The sequence below is a fragment of the Rhamphochromis sp. 'chilingali' genome, assembly GCF_963969265.1.
Source record: "Rhamphochromis sp. 'chilingali' genome assembly, chromosome: 16".
Classification (NCBI taxonomy): Eukaryota; Metazoa; Chordata; class Actinopteri; order Cichliformes; family Cichlidae; genus Rhamphochromis; species Rhamphochromis sp. 'chilingali'.
The window spans coordinates 33,862,896-33,886,934 of NC_137943.1; the positions used below are offsets into that span (position 1 = coordinate 33,862,896).

The 24,039-nt window shown below is 44.1% G+C and overlaps 1 protein-coding gene across 1 annotated transcript in view; it reads right to left on the minus strand.

Annotated features, from left to right (window-relative positions):
* Positions 1-23,761, minus strand: part of tmeff1a (transmembrane protein with EGF-like and two follistatin-like domains 1a) — a 114,310-nt gene extending 90,549 nt beyond the window's left edge. The window contains exon 1 of the mRNA XM_080907050.1: positions 22,859-23,761. Within this exon, the coding sequence (XP_080763176.1) occupies positions 22,859-23,006 (148 nt within the window). The 5' untranslated portion in view covers positions 23,007-23,761. The remainder of the gene's footprint in view (positions 1-22,858) is intronic.
* Positions 23,762-24,039: the final 278 nt, after the last annotated feature.

Consider the following 24,039-nt stretch of genomic DNA (forward strand, 5'->3'; position numbering starts at 1 on the left):
AATAAGACATCAGCTGAGGACAAATTTTCTGTAGACTTCTTTGGAAGTGGAAGTCTTCCTGTTGGTCATTAAGAAGCTTTGAGGAAATTCCCTTCTGATCCAGATCTGAGGCTACGTCCACACTAGCCCGGATAGATCTGAAAACAGCGTTTTCTGCGTCCACACTAGCGTTTTCATTCGTTTTCACAGAGTTGTGCATCCACGTTGAAACGGCCCAAAACGCTTCCGTTCCAGTCCTGCGCAAAAGCGAGTGAGAGTTTGAAGAAAAGCTACCTGGAGCATGCACAGACTGATATTCATCTTTTTAGGGCTGTCAAAATTGAGAGCAAACAAAACAACTGCTGTATTATGCACTTCGCTATGTTTGTTTAATTGGTCACATGACTGCATCACATGACTGAAATGCATCATCGTTTTAGAAAGTCTGCGTTTTCGAGCACCCACACTGGGACAGGACAGCTCCGTTTTGAAATGTATGCGTTTTCGAGAGCATTTTCAAAACGCTGCATTTGTCCTTGAGGAAAGCGCCGTCTCAGTGTGGAGGGGAGGCCAAAACGAAACAAAAGGTGTGGCTGTAGCCTGAATGTCTCTCTGTGTTAGCTCTGCGACAGACAGACGACCTGTCCGGGACCCCGCCCCTCGCTCTATGACAGCTGGGATAGGCTTCAGCCGCACCACAGCTCTGAATTGGATAAGCTTAAGAAAATGGATGGATGGTCCCCCTAAGAATCAGCAAAGGAGGATTAAGTAGCACACGCTCATTTGCTAATGACTCCAATCAGTCATGAAGCTCATCACACTGACAAAAACACTTTTTTATAACCGCTTATCCATTCCTAATTTCAAAATCAATTACACCTAAATTAAACCTTAGACCAGGGGTTCCCAAAGTGGGGGGCACGCCCCCTAGGGGGGTGGAGGGTGCGAAGATTTTCTTGTAAAACAAAGGGGGGCTACCAAAAACTACCTTAGACTTACCAGCCATTCTAACAGTAATGTTAGCAATGCTAGCACCGGCAGCCTTCCTTCTCTGTAGGTTAACACAACTGATCATTTCTTTATCAAAACACTGCCTGATTTTATTAAAGTCATCCATCCTATAATCCACCTGACTCGGCCATAGCTCCCATTACTGGATACAGTCAGAGATGAAATTAGTAATTGGTTTAATAAGCTAGCATTTCTGATGTTGAGCGCTAAAGGTTCAGAGCTAAAATAACTTCTGTGTTAGCCTTATTTTTTAACAAACAAACACCCACATAAAATATTGTGATAGTTTAAAGATATGAAAACATAAACCATGGGACAGATAATAACTGGCACCCATTGAGTGGGCTGGTAACATTCAGAATAGGAGAGCTTTATTGTCTCCTGTGTGCCGTCTGCCACTGGATGCAATGAAGTGTCACAATGTGCAGAAGAAAACTATCAAGCGAGTTCTGCCATAAAAACATCATATTTTCTGTTTCTTTGGGATGAGTGTCACACTGAAACAAAAACAACAAAACATATCAGTGCGTTCACATTTTACAGACTTATTTTTGGCATAAATATCAGAAATCTGGCCCCAACAGTTTTACAGTAGCTGACCCAAATGGGCAGAAAAAGCCCAATCTGGCATCACCGGCAGCTTAAATAAAGCAAAAATCCCTGGTATTGCTTTCCAAAGCCCGAAGCTACAGAAGCTGCTATCAGGTTATCGACTGCATCCACCAGTGAAAGGCAAACACAAGAGAAATTCCCACACACGAAGAACTGTGTGTAAATAAAGCAGGCACAGCTGCTTTCTGCAGTAAATATTCAGAGCTGTAAACTTCCTCCGGGGATTTGGAGGCCTGAGAATAAACAGAGCATCACATCAGCTCGTCGGATGATAAAACATCATCTCCTCCTCCACGTGCTTCTATCTGCCCAGAATGAAAACTTCACAGTTCTAGAATCCATTAATCAAACATTTCCAGGCTCCTCGTGCTCCTCCAGTAGGGTACAAGCTGATCAGCTAACATTTGCTAATGCAGATGTACAACATCTGTCTAATGTGTATTTTAAACAAGCCTCAACAGGTTTGAATGTAAAATTTGGAGCTGCTGAATCATCCATAATTGGTCCAGTTTAGCTCATCAAACTTCCTGTTTTAGTTTCTGCAGATATTTGACAGAACTTTCATGATGCTCTCCTCCACAGAGCGAGGAGCATTCAAGCATCAGCAGCTAAGTAGCAAAACTCTTCATAATGATTTACTAGGTGCTGAATCACAACAACAGTTGCCTCAGGGCACTTTCCACTGCAAGGTAAACCCCTACGATAATACAGACAAACCCCAGCGAGTCAGACGGCACACACTTGGCGACAGTGGGAAGGAAAAGGCCTCTTTTTACCACAGTCTACGTGGGGACACCTACATATTCATTCAGGAAAACCTGCACGGCAACAGCAAGGATGTGGCCGTGTGATGACACAGTGGCGGCTCTTAAGCCGTCTCGTTTTGTCCTCTTCTTCTTTTATCACACTTTGTCACACTTTAGCCATTTTTCCCACAGTGCATTGCTGGTGTATTGTTTGATGACTGTTTGGGCCTCAGTGCCAGCCGAGACAAACGACTGCACCGTCTCTGAGATAGAAAGTGCTTGTGGCTCCTCACAGCTTGGAAACACCCTGATATTCCAACCAAAGCTAAATCCCAACCTTTGTATTTGAATCATGTTTGCGAGCCCTTTTTTCTACAATCAGAAGCGAATCCGACAGAGAGAGGCAGAGTTTGCTGTAAGAGAGCAGCGGGCAGGCCGAGCCGCTCTAAATCTGACAAATGAGGCCTCTGCAGTCCCACTGGCTTCATAAACCTGCCGTTCACGCCTAATCTACCAAACCATTGACGCATGCTGTATCACCTCACATAATTGGCAGCCCACGCATTAAGCCAATGTCACCGAGAAATCATTTTCATTCTTTCAGCCAGGACGGAGGAGGCTGTCATCAAGTCTTAATTGTTCCTTTGGTTTGACGCCCAAACATCAAAAAAGATCAAGACGTGTTCGCAGGTTGTGTGAGTCAGACGCTTAGTTAAGAGACGCTGCGGGCGCCTCAGTCTGCAGTTCTTCCAGGAATTTGACATATTTAGTCTCATTTATCAGCAGCTCCATCCAGGAGGCGCCTGATCCTCCCGGAGCAGAACAACAAAGCCAAAAGCTCCAGCCAGAGTCATTAGAAACCTTCATCGAGCAGAAGATCAACAGATGGTCCGAACCCCCACAAAGGCTTGATATCAACATCATGGAGTCAGTTTGGTCTCACAGGAGGAGACAGAAGACACTGAGGCAGCTTGAATCTATGTTCTTCACAGTGAACATGCAAGGAACCTTGAAAAACTGTTTGCAGGATGACCTCATGCATCAGTTTGTGGACTGCACCATGTTGGAGTGACGAGAGGGTGGAGACTGTACGGTGCATCACACGGACAGCCGCTAATTAGAGCTTATTAACAATAAAATCCTGAAGTTTCACTCAGTGAAACATTAGCTTAGACTTCTTGGACAGTGGCAGTACAGACAAGCACACAGCAGCTGTATTATTCTTCTGATAACAGCAATAGAAATACAAACACAGCCCAGAGGTCCAGTTCAGTGACTCCAATTAGCTGCTGAGATTAGCTCTCTGATGGGTGAGCTATAAAAGAAATAAAGCAATCATCAAGGAGGAATGAGGGAACCATCCGTATAGGCCACACTGCTGCAAGCCAATGGCTGTGATGGATTCATAACAACAAACAAAACCAAACATATCAGAAACAACACTTCTTTTGTTTTGTGCGAGTGTTCTTCTCTTTTTCTTTTGGTCTATGTGCTTCCACACCCGTCTCCATCTGGCCTGATCCAGAGCGCCTCCCGGCGTTCCTTGATCTGATCCAGCCATCGCCTCGTTGACCTTCCTCGAGGCCTTTTCCCTTTCAGGCTCACGTTTTGAATCACACGTCCACACCATCAAACTCTGGATCTCGCCTACCACCATTCGCTGTCGCACAGCCTCGGTCTGAGTGAGGCTTCGGCACAATTTACAAACGGTTACTCGTAGCAGCTAATGTTGGGCTCTCAAAATAACTGAAGCGGATAGCCGACGTCGCCGTGACTCTTCTATTAAAGCTGCTTCAGGCAAATGTTTTTGTGATTTGATGCTTTAAAAATAAAACTGAATTTAACTGAGTCGAATTACAATCACTTTATAGACACAAACACTGAGTCAGGTTCAGTTCAGCTCAACTTTCAGCAATGAAACTGCAAATCTTCCAATGATGAAGTCAACAGAGTCTTAAAATTAAAAGAGATCATCTACAAAAATATGTCCAGGACTGTTTGTAGTGTTTATATTTGAAGGTATTTTCCTGCAATGACATAAAATAAAGTGGTCATCAAAGCAAAGTGATGCTCCAACCCACGACCTTTGCCCTCCATCCTGATAAAGGAGGAGGCGATAAGGAAGGAAAAACCACAGGAAGCGAGGGCTCGTGTTCCTGCAGCCTGAAAATAACTTGAGCTAATGAGTGTGAGATCAAAGAGGTGGATCGATCAAACGCTGGCCCCTTCAAACGTCCACACCTGCAGTCAGACGCTGTTAAGATTTACATTTTGGGAGTGAACGTCATCTGAGGCTTCAGCTGAGTCACGCCAGCCCTCGTTTGAAGTGCAAACATCGGTATTTCACGCTGCAGCGATACAGAGAGACGTGATGTCAGCTCACCTGAAGGCCTGCAGGCTACAGCACACCTGCAGATCTGCAGGATCACGTTACCGGGAGCTGCTGCAGCTCATGAAACACGTGTAGAGGCTGATGGATGTCCTGCATTTTCAATGTTTCAGACATGTGAGCGCTGTGGTTTGTGGTACTCACAGGTTTCCACAGAAAAGCTGTGCATTTCCACTTGACACGAAGATATCTAGATTTGTTTATTTTATTTGTTTACTTTTGCACATCTCTCCACAGAAACAGCAGCACTGACAAACAACGGTGACGCCAAGGAACAAGATCCTTCTCAAATCCTCCACCACATGCCAAAATGATGGGTTCAAAAAGCTGTTTTATCCTGAAAAACAGACAAAAGAATCCCAGACTGCTGAAGTGCTTTTTAACCGCATTACTGCCGAACCTGCAGGGACAGCAGTGGACTGCAGCTCAGCAACTGTTTGATGGGTTTCTATGAAATTTTGCAGAGATATATTTATTGTCCCCCAGATTGAAGAGAGAAGGAGAGATTGCATGAACTGTGAAGAATTTATGTCTATTAACCTGATTACCTACCACAGAACAAATCCACCAGAGCTCATCTTTACATTTTTAAATTCTGCATTTTTGGAGCATTACCCCTATTTACACATCAATACAACCTTTATATCCCAAAATTTAACAATATCGATGTAATACGTCCACCGTAAATAAATATATTGCAAAAAAAGTGCAATAAAACACAAAGAAATTGACTGTGTTCATAAATTCATTTTTGAGACACCCAGTTTTAGAAGTTGTTGCAAAAGGTTGTTACTGTGCACAAGTAACATGATGACGGATACTCCAAAGTAGGATGTGCTGAACAGCTGATCAGACTGAAAACGGATCACAGTGTTGTTGCTGTTTTGTGTCCTTTTCACTTGATTTCAGCAAAACCCATTGGTGGAAGGAAACCATGCTGTGGGACGCGCTCGTGCACGATATGTAAGAGTAACTCCTGCTGTTTTATATGAAAAATAATTACTGTGCTAACTTATAGTTAAATGTCTGCCGGCATTTAAAAACAGAGCGCAGGCACTCTTCTTTATAATAAACAGTTAAGGGATGCTAACTGGCGTGGTCATTAGCGCCTTGAGGCGACTGTTGTTGTGATTTGGCGCTATAGAAATAAAATTGAATCGAACTGAAAAATTAGCTTATGTAGCAAAGCTCTTCTGTTCGCTACGCGTGCTGCTTTCGGCCAAAACATATATACATAAAACCCCTTTGTGAAACATTTGCAGCATTAATTAGCTACTACTATTGTGCTAGTGTGCATGACAAGCTTAACTTGACCACTAGAGGGCGTTTAATTTCAAAACATATGATGTCATAACAGCTTGTCGCTTGTTGTTGGGAGACGATCATGTGACCGCCAGCCTGTTCAGAGGCGTAACAACTCTGTGAAAGGCCCCAGGGCAGATATCGCTTTACCACCACATCACACTGCAGCAAACACAACTACAAGTGCAAAAATATTAGCAAATAACAAGCACACCCATTTATAGAATTCCTCATTCAACACTCATTCCCAGTAGACTAGCTTCTACATACGTCACACAACATATTACAGTACGAGTGCGGATTTTCGGCATATAAGTGGCAGCAATGTTTCAGACATTTACAAAAACACAAACAGAACTTCATCTTTCGGGGCTCTTGCTCTGCAAAGTCACTGATAACGCTGCTAAAGTCCAAAGTCGAGGCGATGTGCTCATCCTGCTCTCGTCTCTTCGTCCTCGTTTGAGCGCCACTTTTTCTCTTTGCTTGTTAAACATGACTTAAAATGCAGCTGTGCTGACAAACTGCTCGAAAGACACTCGCTGAAAATGGACTGCTGCGTTGTTGACATCGAGGGGTTTACAGGCATTCTGCACAAATGACAGCAGGCAAGGTCAGTAGGTACAGGTAATATCTTTACCAGCACGTTTTAACTAAAGGAATCCAAAATTATTAAATATTTATATTTGAAATTCAAGTCATGTGTCCATTTTTATCCAGAATATACTTCATGTAACGTGTAAGGGCCCATTAGGTAGTCATGTTTACTGGACTCTTGTTTTCTGGGCTTTAGGGCTTTGTCCTGGCTGCCCTGCAGGATATTATGTCTTTGAGCATGCTAACACGCTAATGTTAGCATTCAGGTCAACCCATAGCCTCACAGAGGCTGCAGACACTTAGGCTAGTACATGTGAAATTTATCATTAAGCTGATCACAAGCTGCAGTTGTGGGCCAACACAAGCCCACTTCCTGTGTCCACAATGAGACTACTGGTCTGGAGTTTCTAACTCCAACAGAGCTGCAAGCAAGGCTCCAGATGACTCGCTGAAGATTAGACGGTAATAAATGTGAAATTTATGTCACTGTCGTCACAAGAACTCTCTCATATGACAGTGGTTCCCAATCTTAAGGTTAATGGGAGAAGCTGCACAAAGTGGTCCTTATTTTTCCAGACGTTCCTCTAATTCCCTTTTCTGCTTCTTGTAAATCAATGTCAACTCCTGCTTTTTCTGCAACATTTAAAATATAAAGAGTCTCCAGAACAAAATAGTCCTCGTAGCATTGGTCAGTGCATGTAAACACGAACAGAGACAGCACGAGGGGTTTGTTTCTTTCTGTTCACAGCACGACTCGATTAGAATAACACTTCCAATCTCTGCTAGATAACTTCTACATTTAAGAATTTACTGAGACTGAAATATTAGATATCATAGTGTTACTGTCATGTTTTAGAGAAATGATTTGAATCTGAGTCAACTTGTGAATCTTGAGTTTAATAAAAACAACTGCAGACACTGTGTGACGTCCGCAGACCTCCTGACAGACAACCGAGCCTTCCTCCAAAGAGCACCGTGACTTTATGGCTCGATTTATCCTCCAGGCTTAATTAAACTCCAAGAGCCACAACAGATTTAGAAAGTCCACATCCAGCCAGTTGACAAACACCCTTTATTGCCTCGTGGAAGACAATTAAAAGTGTCTGTCACCCTGTAGCGCTGCAGATAATTGGTTTGCCCTAAACTCAGCCCGCAAACCTGATCGGCGGATAATTCCTCCTCAGCTGGAGAGGAGCGACGCCGGGAGAAAGCGAATCGACATCAGTGAAAACGCCACGCGGGTTGATCCGATCTGTCCTTCACAAATATAATCTGTCGAGCACACTCTGTGCTGGCATTTCAGTTTTGGGTTGCACTGACTCAGAGTGAAGCAGGTGGTCTCCGTGATTCTGCAAGTAAAAGGTCAGCATGACTTCAGGCTCCATTTTTATTTGTGAGACTCGAATAAACTCCAAAAGAAAAGGAAGGTGATGCAATCCAAAATTCATCGCTCCCACTTTAACCCACAAACTCTTGTTTTTGGCATTTTAAGAAAACAAACCCAGACCTCTGAGGCGGTCCGATCACCCTGACCCACAAACTCCAACAGCTCAACCTGAAGTTCCTGAAATCTTCAATCCTTTTACTGATAAAGTGCTCAGTTTGACTTTCATTATGAATCCAGCTCTTTTCTTTACAGCGCTGCACTTTTACTCGTCCACAGACGCACAGATTTACTTCCTCTATAGTTTGACTCGAGTTAAGATGACTGAAAGAGAGCCTTTGTTTAACAAGAACAACCTACAGGATATAAAAACGTGGTGGTGTCTGCAGACGCCTGCTTTTCCCCCACAGAGGGTCTTGTGTCCACCTTCAGTCGTGTTGGTTGGTTCTCACGGGTTAATTCATTTTTAGGTGACTTATTTTTTAGGTGTGAAGAAATTCACTGTCAGAGACTCTTCAGATCAATACATGCACAGTGTTTGTAAAGTTAACAGCCCCAAGTAACTGTGTCAAATAATCGAGATCTCAATTTTGACTAAATCAATTGCAATTAGTGGTTCCTGCAACACTGGAGCAGCCCAACCACCGAGGACACAGGATTCACCTTCTGGGAACCATTAAGGTAGAAAGACTACGATGACGAGGGAGACGGTGGAGCAGAGGTGAGCGCCGTTTCCTGCTGAGTTCAAATCCACCGAGGGGCTCACAGGTCCGAGTCATCACTGGAGACAATCCTCTAACCTTACTCGGACCATTTTCCCTGAAAACATCCACCAGGTCAGCGATGATGTGGGGACAGGAACTTCAACAGCAGACACAGATTCCTGACGACGGGCCTTCAACCTAAAAAAACCTACCAAATGAGACGTGCAGAGCTGCTGTGGTGACTGCTCGTGAATTTACAGCATGTCAAAATAAATGCACGAGACTTCATGTGAAAGGTAACACCGTCTAGTCTAAGACAATCTCTCTACTCTCCGTCTCTCAGTCCTGTAAAGACGGCTGTTAAGACATGAATACTTTAAACGTCGTATAAAATGACATTTAAAGCTGAAGAATGAGGATCTTAATGCTTCTGAAATTAGAAAACAAGCTCAGCACAAAGACGACATCCAGCCAGCCACAGCTAATGCGACCTGACAGCAGATCTACGACAAATGAAGGTCTGATTCACGGCTCCCTCCGGACTCCGTTATGTAACAGACGTAAAAGCCCTGAATCAAAGTGTGAACCGGACTTCATACTTTTCTGCAGACCTTCTGGAAAGTGGCAGGTCTTTGGAGGCTTTAAAAAGCATTCGCTGTGTTGTTGTCTAACGTTGGCGGTCAAAGCAAACAGAACATTCAGTTCTCACAACTCAGAGGCTCCGGTGACGAGGACAGAGGGGAGGGTGACGTCCATTCCTCTGCCAGCAGGCTTCACCAAACCACAAATATTTTATTGATTACAAGGAAGATTATTTTGTCACAGTGTCCCAGAACCCATAATGAGATTTTTGAATCTCTTGTTTTGTCCCAAAAGCTCTTCAGTTTTCTGTGATGCAGAACAGAAAACTGCTCAACAGCACATCATCAGTGGTGCAATAACAGTATAAATACTGAGGTAATCGAGTTAGTTCTGCTCGCAAACAAGCTCTGAAAACAGACGCGCTCCGTCGCTGTCTTGCTCTGACTTTGGTGAAGTTTGGCGAGGTCAGCTTCACATTAGAATAGAATAGAATTCAACTTTATTGTCATTGCACATGCACAGGTACAGGGCAACGAAATGCAGTTTGCATCCATCCAGAAGTGCTTTAGTGATATAGATATATTACAATATACAGTGGGGCAAAAAAGTATTTAGTCAGCCACCGATTGTGCAAGTTCCCCCACTTAAAATGATGACAGAGGTCAGTAATTTGCACCAGAGGTACACTTCAACTGTGAGAGACAGAATGTGAAAAAAAAAAATCCATGAATCCACATGGTAGGATTTGTAAAGAATTTATTCGTAAATCAGGGTGGAAAATAAGTATTTGGTCAATAACAAAAATACAACTCAATACTTTGTAACATAACCTTTGTTGGCAATAACAGAGGTCAAACGTTTACTATAGGTCTTTACCAGGTTTGCACACACAGTAGCTGGTATTTTGGCCCATTCCTCCATGCAGATCTTCTCGAGAGCAGTGATGTTTTGGGGCTGTCGCCGAGCAACACGGACTTTCAACTCCCGCCACAGATTTTCTATGGGGTTGAGGTCTGGAGACTGGCTAGGCCACTCCAGGACTTTCAAATGCTTCTTACGGAGCCACTCCTTTGTTGCCCGGGCGGTGTGTTTTGGATCATTGTCATGTTGGAAGACCCAGCCTCGTTTCATCTTCAAAGTTCTCACTGATGGAAGGAGGTTTTGGCTCAAAATCTCACGATACATGGCCCCATTCATTCTGTCCTTAACACGGATCAGTCGTCCTGTCCCCTTGGCAGAAAAACAGCCCCATAGCATGATGTTTCCACCCCCATGCTTCACAGTAGGTATGGTGTTCTTGGGATGCAACTCAGTATTCTTCTTCCTCCAAACACGACGAGTTGAGTTTATACCAAAAAGTTCTACTTTGGTTTCATCTGACCACATGACATTCTCCCAATCCTCTGCTGTATCATCCATGTGCTCTCTGGCAAACTTCAGACGGGCCTGGACATGCACTGGCTTCAGCAGCGGAACACGTCTGGCACTGCGGGATTTGATTCCCTGCCGTTGTAGTGTGTTACTGATGGTGACCTTTGTTACTTTGGTCCCAGCTCTCTGCAGGTCATTCACCAGGTCCCCCCGTGTGGTTCTGGGATCTTTGCTCACCGTTCTCATGATCATTTTGACCCCACGGGATGAGATCTTGCGTGGAGCCCCAGATCGAGGGAGATTATCAGTGGTCTTGTATGTCTTCCATTTTCTGATGATTGCTCCCACAGTTGATTTTTTCACACCAAGCTGCTTGCCTATTGTAGATTCACTCTTCCCAGTCTGGTGCAGGTCTACAATACTTTTCCTGGTGTCCTTCGAAAGCTCTTTGGTCTTGGCCATGGCGGAGTTTGGAGTCTGACTGTTTGAGGCTGTGGACAGGTGTCTTTTATACAGATGATGAGTTCAAACAGGTGCCATTCATACAGGTAACGAGTGGGGGACAGAAAAGCTTCTTACAGAAGACGTTACAGGTCTGTGAGAGCCAGAGATTTTCCTTGTTTGAGGTGACCAAATACTTATTTTCCATGTGGATTCATGGATTTTTTTTTCACATTCTGTCTCTCACAGTTGAAGTGTACCTCTGGTGCAAATTACTGACCTCTGTCATCATTTTAGGTGGGGGAACTTGCACAATCGGTGGCTGACTAAATACTTTTTTGCCCCACTGTATACCATTCATCCACCGGCTGCAGGTTTTTAGATGTTCTTCATCTCTGGTGCAGTCAGAGCCCATCAAGCTCAAACTTCTGTCGGGGTTGTTTCTGCTACGTGCAGATTATTAAAAACAGAAATCTTAATCTAAACAAGCCTAAAATTCTGACAGAGGATATTTCAGTTCAAGAGTTTTCAAATAAATGACTAAATCTGTATTAAGGGGCTCATTAAAACGTTGAAGTGATTTCTCCAGCGTTGCTTCGCATTCAGACTTGTTCCCATCCTGCTAAAGAGTGTTATCTCACTTCTAATTCATATTTAATACTCGAGCTTTCAGCTCTTTGAGCTCTTAAAAGACAAAAGACATGAATTCAGATGACAACTTGTCAGCTCTCCAACTGCTGCTGTCATGATAATTTGGGATCCTAAAAATTGGGCTGTGATACAGAAAAGGCTGAGAAAATGACTGTTCTGACATTTATTTTGTACAAAAAGACAAAACTGCCGTCAAATTAAGTGCAGAAATGTTCCCACCAACTCCTGAGCTATTATTTTCTCAAAGAGTAGAAAAATCAATTTTCAATTTTCTCCATTTGACTCCGGCGACCGGTCCTGCTCCTTTCTGCTCCGTGTCTCAGGAGAAGAGAAAATTCTCTGGGAAGTTTTCGGGCTCGTCGTACCTAAACTCGTTAATTATTCAAATTAGGAGACAAAAAGCAAAGTTTAACTCAAATATCTGGAGTTTATTCAGGATGCGATCGTCCAGGAGACGATAAAGACCTTCTGACATGAAAAACGGAGTCACAGAAACAACAAGTCCTGAGTGTAATCATCTCAGAAACTCCCAGCGCTGCCTGTGCTCGTGTTTATGAAACAACAGACGTGTCATCAATCAGGAGCATCTGCATGGAAACACTTAAAACTGCCTGATATGTACAATCCTGGAGGAGGTATTGTGTCTGTGCCAGAAATATGATTAATGTTGTTTCTGCTGCTATCTGCTGTGCTGTGAATAAATTGATATTTTGGTTGTTTTTTCCTCACAAGGGGACGGAAAGCAGAAGGAACATCTTGTCATTTATCATCTGTTTGTTTCTGCTTCATTACGAGGAATAAAACGCTTGTTAAACAGCCAAAACACACACACGCCATCACCCAAAATGCAGCTTTGTGTTTGCGTCGCTCCTCATCGTCAGCTTCAAACTGATACTTCTGCAAAGACTTTAAGGAGAAATAAAAAATGTGGACACCCTGTGCTTAAAGCCAAAAGTGAATCCTTAGATGTTTGTGCATTTCCAGATTTTAATCCCAGGGTTTTTATTTCTGCAAGAAAATATTTGTGGGAATAAAAAAGGACTAAAGCTTCCAGCGCAGACTCGTTAAACCAAAACCCTCCTGTGATTGCTTTGGTTTGGTTTCTGCCGACTACCCACCTGTCTGCAAACACTCACCAACTACTTGCTGAGACTCAGAGAAGTGTAGCACAAACAGGAAGTGGACGACATTTGACTTTCCCCTGTTTCATACATATTCCGTGAGTATTTGGATCCATGCAAACTTCCCTACAAATGTGGGAATTTAATGAAATAATTGCAAGTAGGGATTCAGTGCAGGCCTGTATGCATAGATCATGGTCGGGGAGGTCCAGTGTTTGACGTAGTCAGATCTGGCCGCCTCAAAGTATTGATCATTCCCGGGACGTAAGAAGGCAGCCTTCAGTCTCGACCGCTTCGTCTTCCCTGGCGCCGCAGTATTCTGCTCCAGATGGGACATCGACATGTACAAACCACCACCTACTGATCAGTTCTCTGGAAAACAGCGTCACCATTCCTGGAAGCTCCCTCAGAGCTCAGGCTGCAGATAGTAAGAGAGAGTCTTTTGCTTTTAAAGACTGAAGTCTTTCCCAGTCGAGCATCATTAAGAAATCCAGATTCTTAGGGGCTTTTTTTATTGTGGCTGCAAGTTTACAGTGATTTTATTATCCTATCAGCCTTTAAAAAGTGATATGATCCTAAAACAGGGAAACTAAGACCGGTTTTCTTGTTGAACTTGCATTAAATTGAGACTACTCACTGGATTAAATCCTGTTTATGGGTTCTTCACTTCCTCTCGGACTCTGAAAGGCTGCCGGAGTTCCAGCTGAAAGGACGTAACTCTTGCTGCAGGAATAACCTGATTTAAGCAGCAAATCAATGTCCCTGAAAACGCAGTTATCATCAGATCTTCCTGAAGCTTAACGACGGGACAGTGATGCTGATAAGTGTGCTACAGCGCTGCTCTGACCACTCAAAGCACTTAAAACACACATGTTCATACAGCTCTTTATAAAACCACGCGCGCTGTAAAGCTTTCAGAGTCTCACTCCGCTGCTTTGTGTTTGTAGTTTAAGCTTTATTTCAGAAACGTGCTGCTCTGCCTCTTTTCTGGAAACTCACTCATACCTCACATTGATAAACCTGAGATGATCGAGCTGCAGAACCACCTTCATGTGACTGATGTTAGTTCGAGGGAGGCAGGATTCAGTTAGAGCCGGGCCTATAATCAAAGGCCTGGTGGCCTGGGAACAGTGAGTCAGCTGTGCAAGCTGATTGGTTGGCTGTTGGCCCATTTGAAGGAGTCATGGTGTTTCTACCAACTGATTCACCCGAGATGCAAACCGTTGTTTTTCTTGCTGTCACTGTTCAAAGTTTAAAATCGTTGTGATTTTAAATTTAGACAAAAGTTTTTAGTGGCTCCCGTCCGCCCCGACTCGTTTCACACAGCGACGGGATGCTGAATAGAGAAGACGCTAAAAGGGGAGCTGTGTGTGCAGACTCGACAGACGGGCTTGTTTTGTTTGCCTCCATCTTTAAATTTAATCAGATTTCTGGTAAACTTGGCCGCAGGCTGTCAGCAGCCGTCCTCCCTCTTTCTAGCTGGGACACCTGCAGCATGCTGGCAGAGTCTAAAGAGGGGAAAGCATGTCCTCCACTACTTTTATATTATAGTTTTAGGTGCCGTATATACAGATATCGATTTATTGTGCATTAATCATTTAAGCTGTTATAGATTTGTTGTATAGAATATTAGCCTACGAGTATTTGAAGTAACTACAGCTTTGTGGAGCAGTAAGTCGGACCTGCCTGCACGGTGAGGTGAAAATGTTACAACTGCTGAGAGCAGGTAAATCCATCACTGACTATTTTTGGGAGAATTCTTATTTTATTTTGCAAATTTCTGAATAAGATCACAGGATAGCGCCTCCCTCCTTATTTATATTGAGCCAGAGTGGAAGCTGCACACAGACACTGACGTGTGTTTGGCAAAGAAACCTAAAGAGATGCAAAGCACACAGACTTTACTTCCATAAGCTGCGCAGCCATATACTGCGACTCACTTTTGCATTTTTTTATTTTTATCTGTGGTTAAACCGACAGGAAGTGCGCTGGATATCATGTTACCAGCAGCTGCTCTTTCAAAATAAGAGCGAGGGGATTGTTTAAATCAGCTGTGGATGGCATTGTTATTTCAGATGGATTAAAAACTAAAAGCTGACAACCCAAACATATTTACATGTATTCATTATAGTGTGTGTGTGCGAGAAACGCTGTCCTGTCAGTTCTTGATTTCAAATGCAAATTATTCATGTCGTCTCATTATCATGTTGAAAAACAGGTCACCAAAGATTAATCTGCCTCATCGCTGATGACATTACCACAGCGACACCTGAACCACGGCCCTCTACCTGCTCGTCACTATTCTCCTCCACCCCTCCAGCTTGGCAGGAAGATTACTGAGGGGTGCATGTCCTTCTCATCATCAGCTGCTCGGCTAAACGGCCTCCGAGTGTAAACAGTAAACAGCATCGACAGAACATCAATATTCATCCGCAGCTCTGTTCATGTCGGAGCCGCTGCTGAAAATTTAATCGCGCCCGTTACACTTTCCCCAAGTAAATTTGTCGTGTTTGCGCTTCCTGGCACACACGTACGAGCCTCTGAGCGTGCTCCGTGGGGCGAGGCGGAGGACTTTGAAAGGATCTCCCAGGAGGCGAGCGTTTAAAAGCCTCGCGCAGGGCCAAATTATACAGTATGATTTCATTTATCTTGGCCAGGGTGAGTGAGCTCCGTCCCGGCTGTCAGGGAACATAACCCGACTCAGCCCGAGCGAAGCGCCCGACAAAATAAAAGCAGATCGTGACTAAGTGCTCCTCGTCCTGTCGGGAAACAGCCGACTGCTATTAATTACAGCCCATCTCTGCTGACATTTCCCCAGTTTTCAGGTGACATTTGGGCGAAAATAACTGTAGAGTTTGATTTCTTTCACTTCTTTGCTCCACCTGCCCGTCCAGGCACTCGTCCAAGTCCTGCCATTTTACTGTATGAGATTTATTACTCATACTGCAGCTGTGTAAGTAAGAAGTAGAGCAGGGAGCTGGAGAAAGCCACAGGAATTAACTTGTTTTGACCAAGAAATAAAATACTTGTTGTGTGCCACGGGTTTCAAACTTAAAGCTTGAACGACCACAGTCACAGCGAGACTACAAACAGCCGACACAAGAAGGACAGATTTACAACTGACGTCTCATTTCCTCTGAGTTTGATCAAAATCTTAATCTATAGGTGGAGCTAAATCTCCACCTGCTTCCATTAAACCAATGCAGATGAAGAAAAGGCGAACGAGCAAATATTAATAAAGTAGAGAATAAAATAGGCAACATGACAAGGATTTCTAATGGGTACAAATTCTACCTGAACTCAGAAGAGCTGAATTTTTACAAAGGTTTTCAATTCCATTTATTTAAAATTATTTAAAATTCAATCATTAAAACTCCAGTTCCAGACTTTCAGCATTTAACCATTTTCATGCCACCGATCTTGGATCCAGTCATAGGCTGTTTACTGGACGATGGGGCAACATTCAGTTTCAGGATTTTCCTGATAGAGTCGGTCATGACCAGAGGTTCCACTTCCCTCCACACGTTACTGAACCTGGATGCAAAAATTGTGAAATTTTCAAAAAGGCAAATACAAAGCTCAGAGTTATTCAGGTAAAGATGCTTGTTTATTTGAAAAGGAAGTGAATCTATTTTCAATGATGAAAGATGAAAAAAATGATGGTTCCCACCAAAGATAATCACCAAGTCTAACATCTGCTTCATCAGATTAACTCGATGACATCACTCAGATCCAGGAGCAGAAAAAAACTGCTTCAAACTGAGTGTCAGGACGATCAGAGACCTTCATACTGACCTCGTTTTCCAAACTTTGACCGTGTTAAATATGAACATCCACGACTGGAACAGGAGATATATGACAGGAAACAGAGAAATAAGGAGAAACAGAATAGGCCCTTTTAAGCATTTAATTGGCTGAAAAACAGCTCTAAACCACATCCTCGGATACAGCGAGGGGAGTCTGCTGAACATATGTATCCTCCAGAAAAATAAGCATCCCAAATGAAATGGTTGGTAGGCCACAAAATTACACAGTACAAACATATGGAGGACAGAGCTGACGTGCAAGCAGCCGACTTCAAAGTCTGAGCTTCAGACTCGCCGATCTTACTTGTTCTTGCAGTAATCTGCCGATTATGGCAGAACGTTTCACCTGCGGACGACTTTATGTCCAAACACCTCACCTGAACAAACAAACAAGACGAGAACCCTGAAAAGTCGGCGTCTCCGTGGGCCACGCTACATTTACTGTCTTCAGACAGAGTCGAGGCATCGCTGCACAGCTCGAGCTCCCTGCTGCTTTTCAAACCTTCACAGCTGCATCAGCATAAATCACATCTCTAAAAAGTGAAAAACTGGGCACTTCAGGGTTCTCCGCATCAGCTCTAGAGAGGGTGCAAATGTTCTCTACCACAGTCTGGGAGCACCGTTGAAAATAAATATATTTGAAATATGAAGATAAACTGCTGGCCAGTATTTCCCCGCTTCAGCACAAAGCCTTGACTATTGTTTGTGATGATTCTCCCCCAGCAGCTCCCACTTTCACACGTGAAGGTTCATAAATCTATTTAAGGTTTTTGGCATTTTTTCCTGTGGAGCTCTTTGTAATTATTTATGGTTGGTGTGTTTTTCATTCATGGAATTGCAGACCTTGTATATTTAACTTTTTTATTTATGAAATCTTCCGATGTCAACAAAAACAGCAACAATGCAAACTAACAAAAGAAATCCCCTGGGTTTGGGTAAAAACCTGGATGAGTGGATTAATGCATCACTGAGTCGTGGTGTTCTCCAGCAGATACAGATTTCTTTACCGAATCTTGGTTTGAATCAGTCGACTTGCAGCTGAGAGCTCCGCTCTTAGTTTGGCTCTTTTTAAGGGATTAATCAACCAAAGGTAAACTTGAGAGCATTTTTTGGCTGGGACACAATCATCAGTCAGCTGAAGGACTTCAGGAAAGGAAACTTTCTGATTTCAGGTTTCAGTTCCAGCTATCGTGGCCGTCGTGTTCGGTACATGCAGGCTAACAGGTCTCACTGCCTCTTCTGTGCAGACACAATAATGCAGTGCTGGAGTTCCAACATCCAGCATGAAGAGAAAGTGACGTAATCTTTAGCAGAAAGAAGCACTGAATCCCCAATAACCTTCTTTACATACACGAACGACTTAACCTCCATTAATTAGTGAGTTACAAGTTACAAAGTTACAAACTTTTGCTGATCAGTTTAAGCTTTTGTTCTTTTTTATAATTTTACTAATTTATGCTCTATTCTAATGCAAACCCCGAGGCCGCTGGGATCTTATTATATTCTCGGTCCTAATGAGAATATAATGTGTCTGAACTCAACCGTCGTTCTGACTCGAGCTGTGCAACGTCGAGTTTCCGGACTGCGCTGCATCGTTGTGCTTTTATTGCACAAGCAAAACTTTCCTGATGAGACTTGGGTGGCCTGCCCTTGCATGTTGATAGCCGCCATCGTTGATTTTGGGGTTTGTTTTTCCCCCTTCTGAGTAAAAGTTGCGATCCTTTTACTAGTGGACAGCGTCCTTGCTTTTATTTTGATAGTTCAGTCGATGTAAACAGGTCCTTGTCGTGTTCCTCTGAGGGCTTGTTGGGTTGCGGTTGTGCCGTTTTGTCCTGCTCTAACTGCCATCTTGGACTACAAACAGAAGTCCTGCTCCAGCTCTGGACATCCACCCGGAGCTGGTGGAGAGCTGCTTGTTTGCTTCTACACCAAGGTCATCGAGCTGAATGAGGACGACCGTCACCAGAAGCCAGACAGAGTTCATCCACAGAAGATGAATTTCTGATGTCACAAGTTGTTAATGATATTAATTAACAGAAGAACACCTGAGTGTGTCTTCGTTGGCGCGCCACAAGTGCAGTCCAATTCAGCTCACAGACAGGAAACACATGGATGTGTGATACAGGTCCTGATACACTTCATACAGGCTGAAGAGCTGCCCGGTAAACAGCTCACGCATCCATCCCGTCCACGTTCTTTGCCCAAATTTGCTCTAACTTAAAGTAACTGGAAACGACGGCAGCAAATGGAAACCAAACTCCAAGCTTCACGTCGCCCCTCAGCAGCAGATGGCTGGTGCCACAAATGCTTTTCCACATCTTATATTTTACACTTCAGTACCAGAGAATATTGGTTCGCTATGAATGCTCGATGTTTCTCCAGGGCTGCATTTTCCCTTCAAACCCTGCGGCACGCTGCTTCCAACAAAGTGCCAAAACCCATTTTGTTCCGTCTCTCTCGAGACGGCAGAAGCTCGTCGTTTATTCTGTTTTTCAGACGAACACCAGTTCTGAAAGAAGCGCCGTCAATTATTATCTGGTATCAAGACTCAGTCCTGTGCCACGCGCTTATTGTTATGCATGGAGCGCTGACTGTGTGAATTAGGCTTTCCGGGCTAAAAATCAAGGTATTTGGTTTGTTTAGTGACTCGGAACATTTTCATTTGCCTCTGCAGAACGTGGCATTATGTTCTGATGAGGATCGCGGCGCTCGTCTGCGAGGAAAACGCTCCATTTCTTAATGCAAACACCGCGAGTGGCCCGAGCAGAAACAATTCAGAGGTTCATTAATAAAACATGAGCGAGGCGGGTTATTCCAGAGTGACAGCTAACACTCATTTACATGGCTGCTGCTCCTTTCCTTTAAATATTTCATAAAAGAAGAAGAACAGAGTAACGGTGCAATGAATGCACGAATATTAGATATTGATGCAGCAGGATGCAAACACGATCGCAAATAGCATCGACTAAAATCCCTGTCAGAGTGCATTACGCTAAGAGTAAGTGATAGGCTTATAGAAGCTCGGTGCTCGCTCACCGCAGAGGTCACGATGAGGGTGTTTCAGGGATGCTGGACGTGAGCGGCAGCTCATTGTTTTATTATATGAAAGAGCTGTGGTGCTTCTAAAGGGAAAATACCAATATTTTCACTTTCCTCATAAATGTGATAGTATCCAATAGTGCATTCAAACTAGATTTACATAAACAGTTTTAGTCTATATATAATCAACAGTTAATTAGTTGTATAACAGCTAATTCATTTCCATGATGAAAACAATCTGGAGGCAGAGGCTCAGTCATTAGCAGCACATTTAAAGCTTTAATATTTAAATTTTCTCGACTATAAAACATTTCACGCCTGGTTCAGGCTCCTTGTAAAAACAGAAGCTTCCAGTCAACTTGTTCTCAATAGTATTGTTTTCATAAATGACTCTTTTTACTTGAAAAACATCCACGGATACTCCGCACACCAACAGAAGACCCCAGAAAGCCGATCCTCACAGTTTGAACCTGGATAAAAACGATCCCAACAGTAACACAGTCACGAGTCAGTATTCTGCTGCTAGTCTGCTGTTAGCTGGTTTGCACAGCTTGTTCTCACACTCCATGTGCAAACAACCACCGGCCAAAACAGCGATACATAAATGAGACTGTCCAGGGTTCCTACAGGCACCAGAGAGTTCAGAGTTTTTAAGGTGTTTTTCAAAAGATCTGCATGAACTTTAAGTCCAACAAACCAGGAGACATCAGCCTCCTGGTTCTAGTGCTCTGTGCCGAGTGTATTAAAGCGTTAAACGTTTCCTCATCTGCATCCACAAAGGGAAACGTGTGGGAGCTGCCTCATAGTACCATCTCAAACACTTCCTGCACAAAGTAATTTCACAGAATTCACATGTCCGCTTGTCTTTGACAGTCAGACAACTTGGCTTTAAAAATTATGCATGTTGTTTCCTCTGTTAGCTCGTGTGATATTCATGCTCATCAGTAAATTATTGAAAAAAATCTGTAAGTGCTTGTTTTCAGAAAAAACGATGAATAAAATCGACTCTCTTGACGCCTGAAACACTGACCGAAGACTTTTAAATACCAACTATTTCCATATTTTCAGATGAATTAATTTAATACATTTCAAGACTCTTTAAGGACCTGCAGGAACGCTGCTAATCGTTTACTGTCAGTCATGTAAGCTGTGCAGCGTCTGAGGGACCGGCGTGGATTCTCTACATCTTAGTAGTTTAGTGTGATGCTGAGGTACGTTTGCTAACATGCCCTGTGCTCCTGCTGGCAACTCGGCAAGAATGAAGAAGCCATGATGAAAGAGAAAGAGGAGGAGGAAGAGTCGGATACATGAGTGTGAGATGCTGTTCTTCCAGTTTATAGATGTTGTTGCAAACTGATGTTCGTGTCAGCTTTCAGTAATTTTCTTTAGAGATGAAAACAAGTCTGCATGTCCTTCTTGCTTTCAGACAACCTGATTCACTTTTTTGAGATATACTGTCGAGACTTATAAAACAGATGCATGTGTGACGTGTTTGAAATTTGCAGAACGTTTGGAAGATGAGCAGAAGTCTTCCTCAGAGCTTCGATCACTTTGGAGGAGTTTAGTTTCGTCTTGTTAGTGTTTCGTGATTTCTTCGTGCTTCTCTTTCCTCTCGGCTGCGTCTCCCTGGCCTGAATCTGATGGAGGTTTCTTCCTTCCCACTGTCACCGAGCACTGCAGAGGGACTCAGATATTTGGAGCCATCTCTGATATTTATCTTGCAATATGAAGCTGTATATTAAATGTGTCCGATGCATTAAAACTGAACTGAGTGGGCTCACATCAGTCAGAGCTGGTACCCGACTGCCGTCCCAGGCAAACAGAAGAGGACAGAAGAGTAAATCATGTGTATGTGTGAGTCAGCAGGGATTGTATTAAATGAGAAAAGCAGAGATTAATTATTTGAATGTGACACAGGCCGTCTGAGAGCCTCGCTGTGTTTTCCTCCCATACATAAAGACTGAATATAAGAAATGAAGTGTGTGACACCGTGGGGGGTTCCACTCAGAGTGTCCCTCCACCCAACTGCTCCCCTGAAACCTGCACGCCTCTGCTGGTGTTCCTGTAAATGCAGTTTTAAAGCTGCATTTTCACCTAATAAGCAACTTTAAAATCATGAATCCAAAACTGGAGAAGTTCATTAAAATCAAACAATTTACTGCTTTTCTCCCTGAGAAAAAATAGAAATGCAGCTTTTGCTGTTTTCAAGACATTAGAGAAGCAAACTGTACCAAAAATTTCAAGGTGCTCTTAAAACATTTTATTTTGCATTTGATTCTTGTTTTTATGTCAATAACTGAACCTGCTTCTGTGGAGAACAGATCAGCTGCTCGGTTTCTTCATTAACGTCGGTCTTTAGTCTGGTTTCTTTCAGAATTTCTTTCTCTTTGTTTTACAGGTTTGTGTATGTTAGTTTGTCCATGTTTGAATATTTTGTTTTTTCCCCATTTTTAATGTTTTCGTGTCTGTGAAGCCCTCTGAAACTTTACATGTGCAAATAAAACCGACTCAACATTCCTGCTTCAGAAAGCAGACGGACTGTGAAACAGGAGGAAAGAGCTTCAGCCAACAGTTTGGCCAAATTTATCAAAAGAACAGCAGGAAAGTTTGAGACAGAGACGCCTTAAAATAAAAAGGTTAAATCTAAACTCTGAGTTAAATTAAATGAAAAATAAAATTATAAGTACAAAACAACAACAACCCACAAAGTGACTGCAGGCCACACGGATCCAATCATGACAACATGGACCAGATATACAACTCGGATCAGCTGTGATATTGTAAACAGCTCTTTAGGAATAAATGCGTGGATACTCCAGCAGATTAAATTCACAGCTCACAGACTAAACTGACTCGCAGCAGCAGGAACATTAACCCGACTCTTCATATTTCAGCTCGAAGCTCAAACAGGCCAACAGACACGGACATGCAGGACAATGAGGATTCAGTGAGATTCAAAGGTCACCACAGCAGCAGCGGCTCCAACAAGTCCCCGAATCACAGAAGACGTGCCCACGGGAATATCACACATACAGACCCGCGCGCACATCTCGGCATCAGATTAGGATTATTCAAAGCACAGAGGCTGATTTACAGCAGGAGGGGTGGAGGAGGTGGAGGTCTTACCTGTGCAGTCCTTTCCTTTGCCTTTGCACTCGCCGCTCTGAGGATAAGACCCCCGAGCCTCCAGCAGCAGAGACAGCAGGCAGGCGGACACCAGGCACCGGACGACCCCGCCGGGACGCCCGCGATGCCTCGCAGGGCCTGACAACATCGCGAAGAAGCCGATCAGACCTGCAGACGCCAGCGGGACGCAGCGCTCGGATGTCGGTTCAGGTGGAAAGCACAGCTTAATCCCGGGTGCAGCAGGCGGAGGCTGGCTCCCACTGACGGAGAGCGCAGAGGGGGGAAGGTGGAGGAATGTGCGGGTAACGCTCGCCGGATCCGCGTTCAGGAAGTCTGGGAGGCGGTCCAGTTCGTCCGGGCAGGGAGCATCCTCCCCCTGCGTCCGCGCCTCTATCTTCAGGCAGACCGAGCTGCACCGGCTGGATCCGGCTGTCTGTCTCGCGCCGCACACGAAACGATCCCGCGCGTCGTGGATCCGTCACGGAGCTCAGCGGGGCGCTCCGGCTCACAGACGCGCTGCAACCACAACAAAGAGATCCGGACCGAGAGCAGGGAGGACGGGCGGGCTGGTCACGTGAGAGGACGCAACGCTCCCCTCCACCTCCACGCCCCTGACGCACGCGCGCGCGCACGCACACCTTGAGCTGCAGAAGGCTGCAGTGAAAGAAGCTCCGGCAGGTCGCGGACCTGAACCCGTCAGCCCACATCCACGGCCGGCAGCACGTGCGACACCGAACGTGACGGTTTTGTTCAGTATCGTTAACGATGCAAGAAGGAGCACGTGACACTTTAGAAGGAAGCGTGTCCACTCAGGACGTGAAATCGTTCCGGTGGAGGCTGCTGTTCCACCAGCAGCTGCTCGGAATCCGCTTCAGACAGTTTTCACATTTTTCTATTAAGAAGTCCCGGGAGAGAGGCGGGAACGATCTCACGGGAACGATCTCACGGGAACACGCTGCTGAACTCTCCTGAAAATAAAAAGTCACGTGATTAATAATCAGCACGAGTCACGATGAATTGATTATCAGATTAGATCGATTGATGAAGAGTTTGTGCATCAAATGAAGACTCTGTGACTCTGTTATTGCACCTGCGTGATCATCAGTCCTTCGTGGACACTTGAAACTGTTTTAGAGTTACTGCTGAACTTTCTGTTTCCCTCTGATCTCTTAAAAACATCA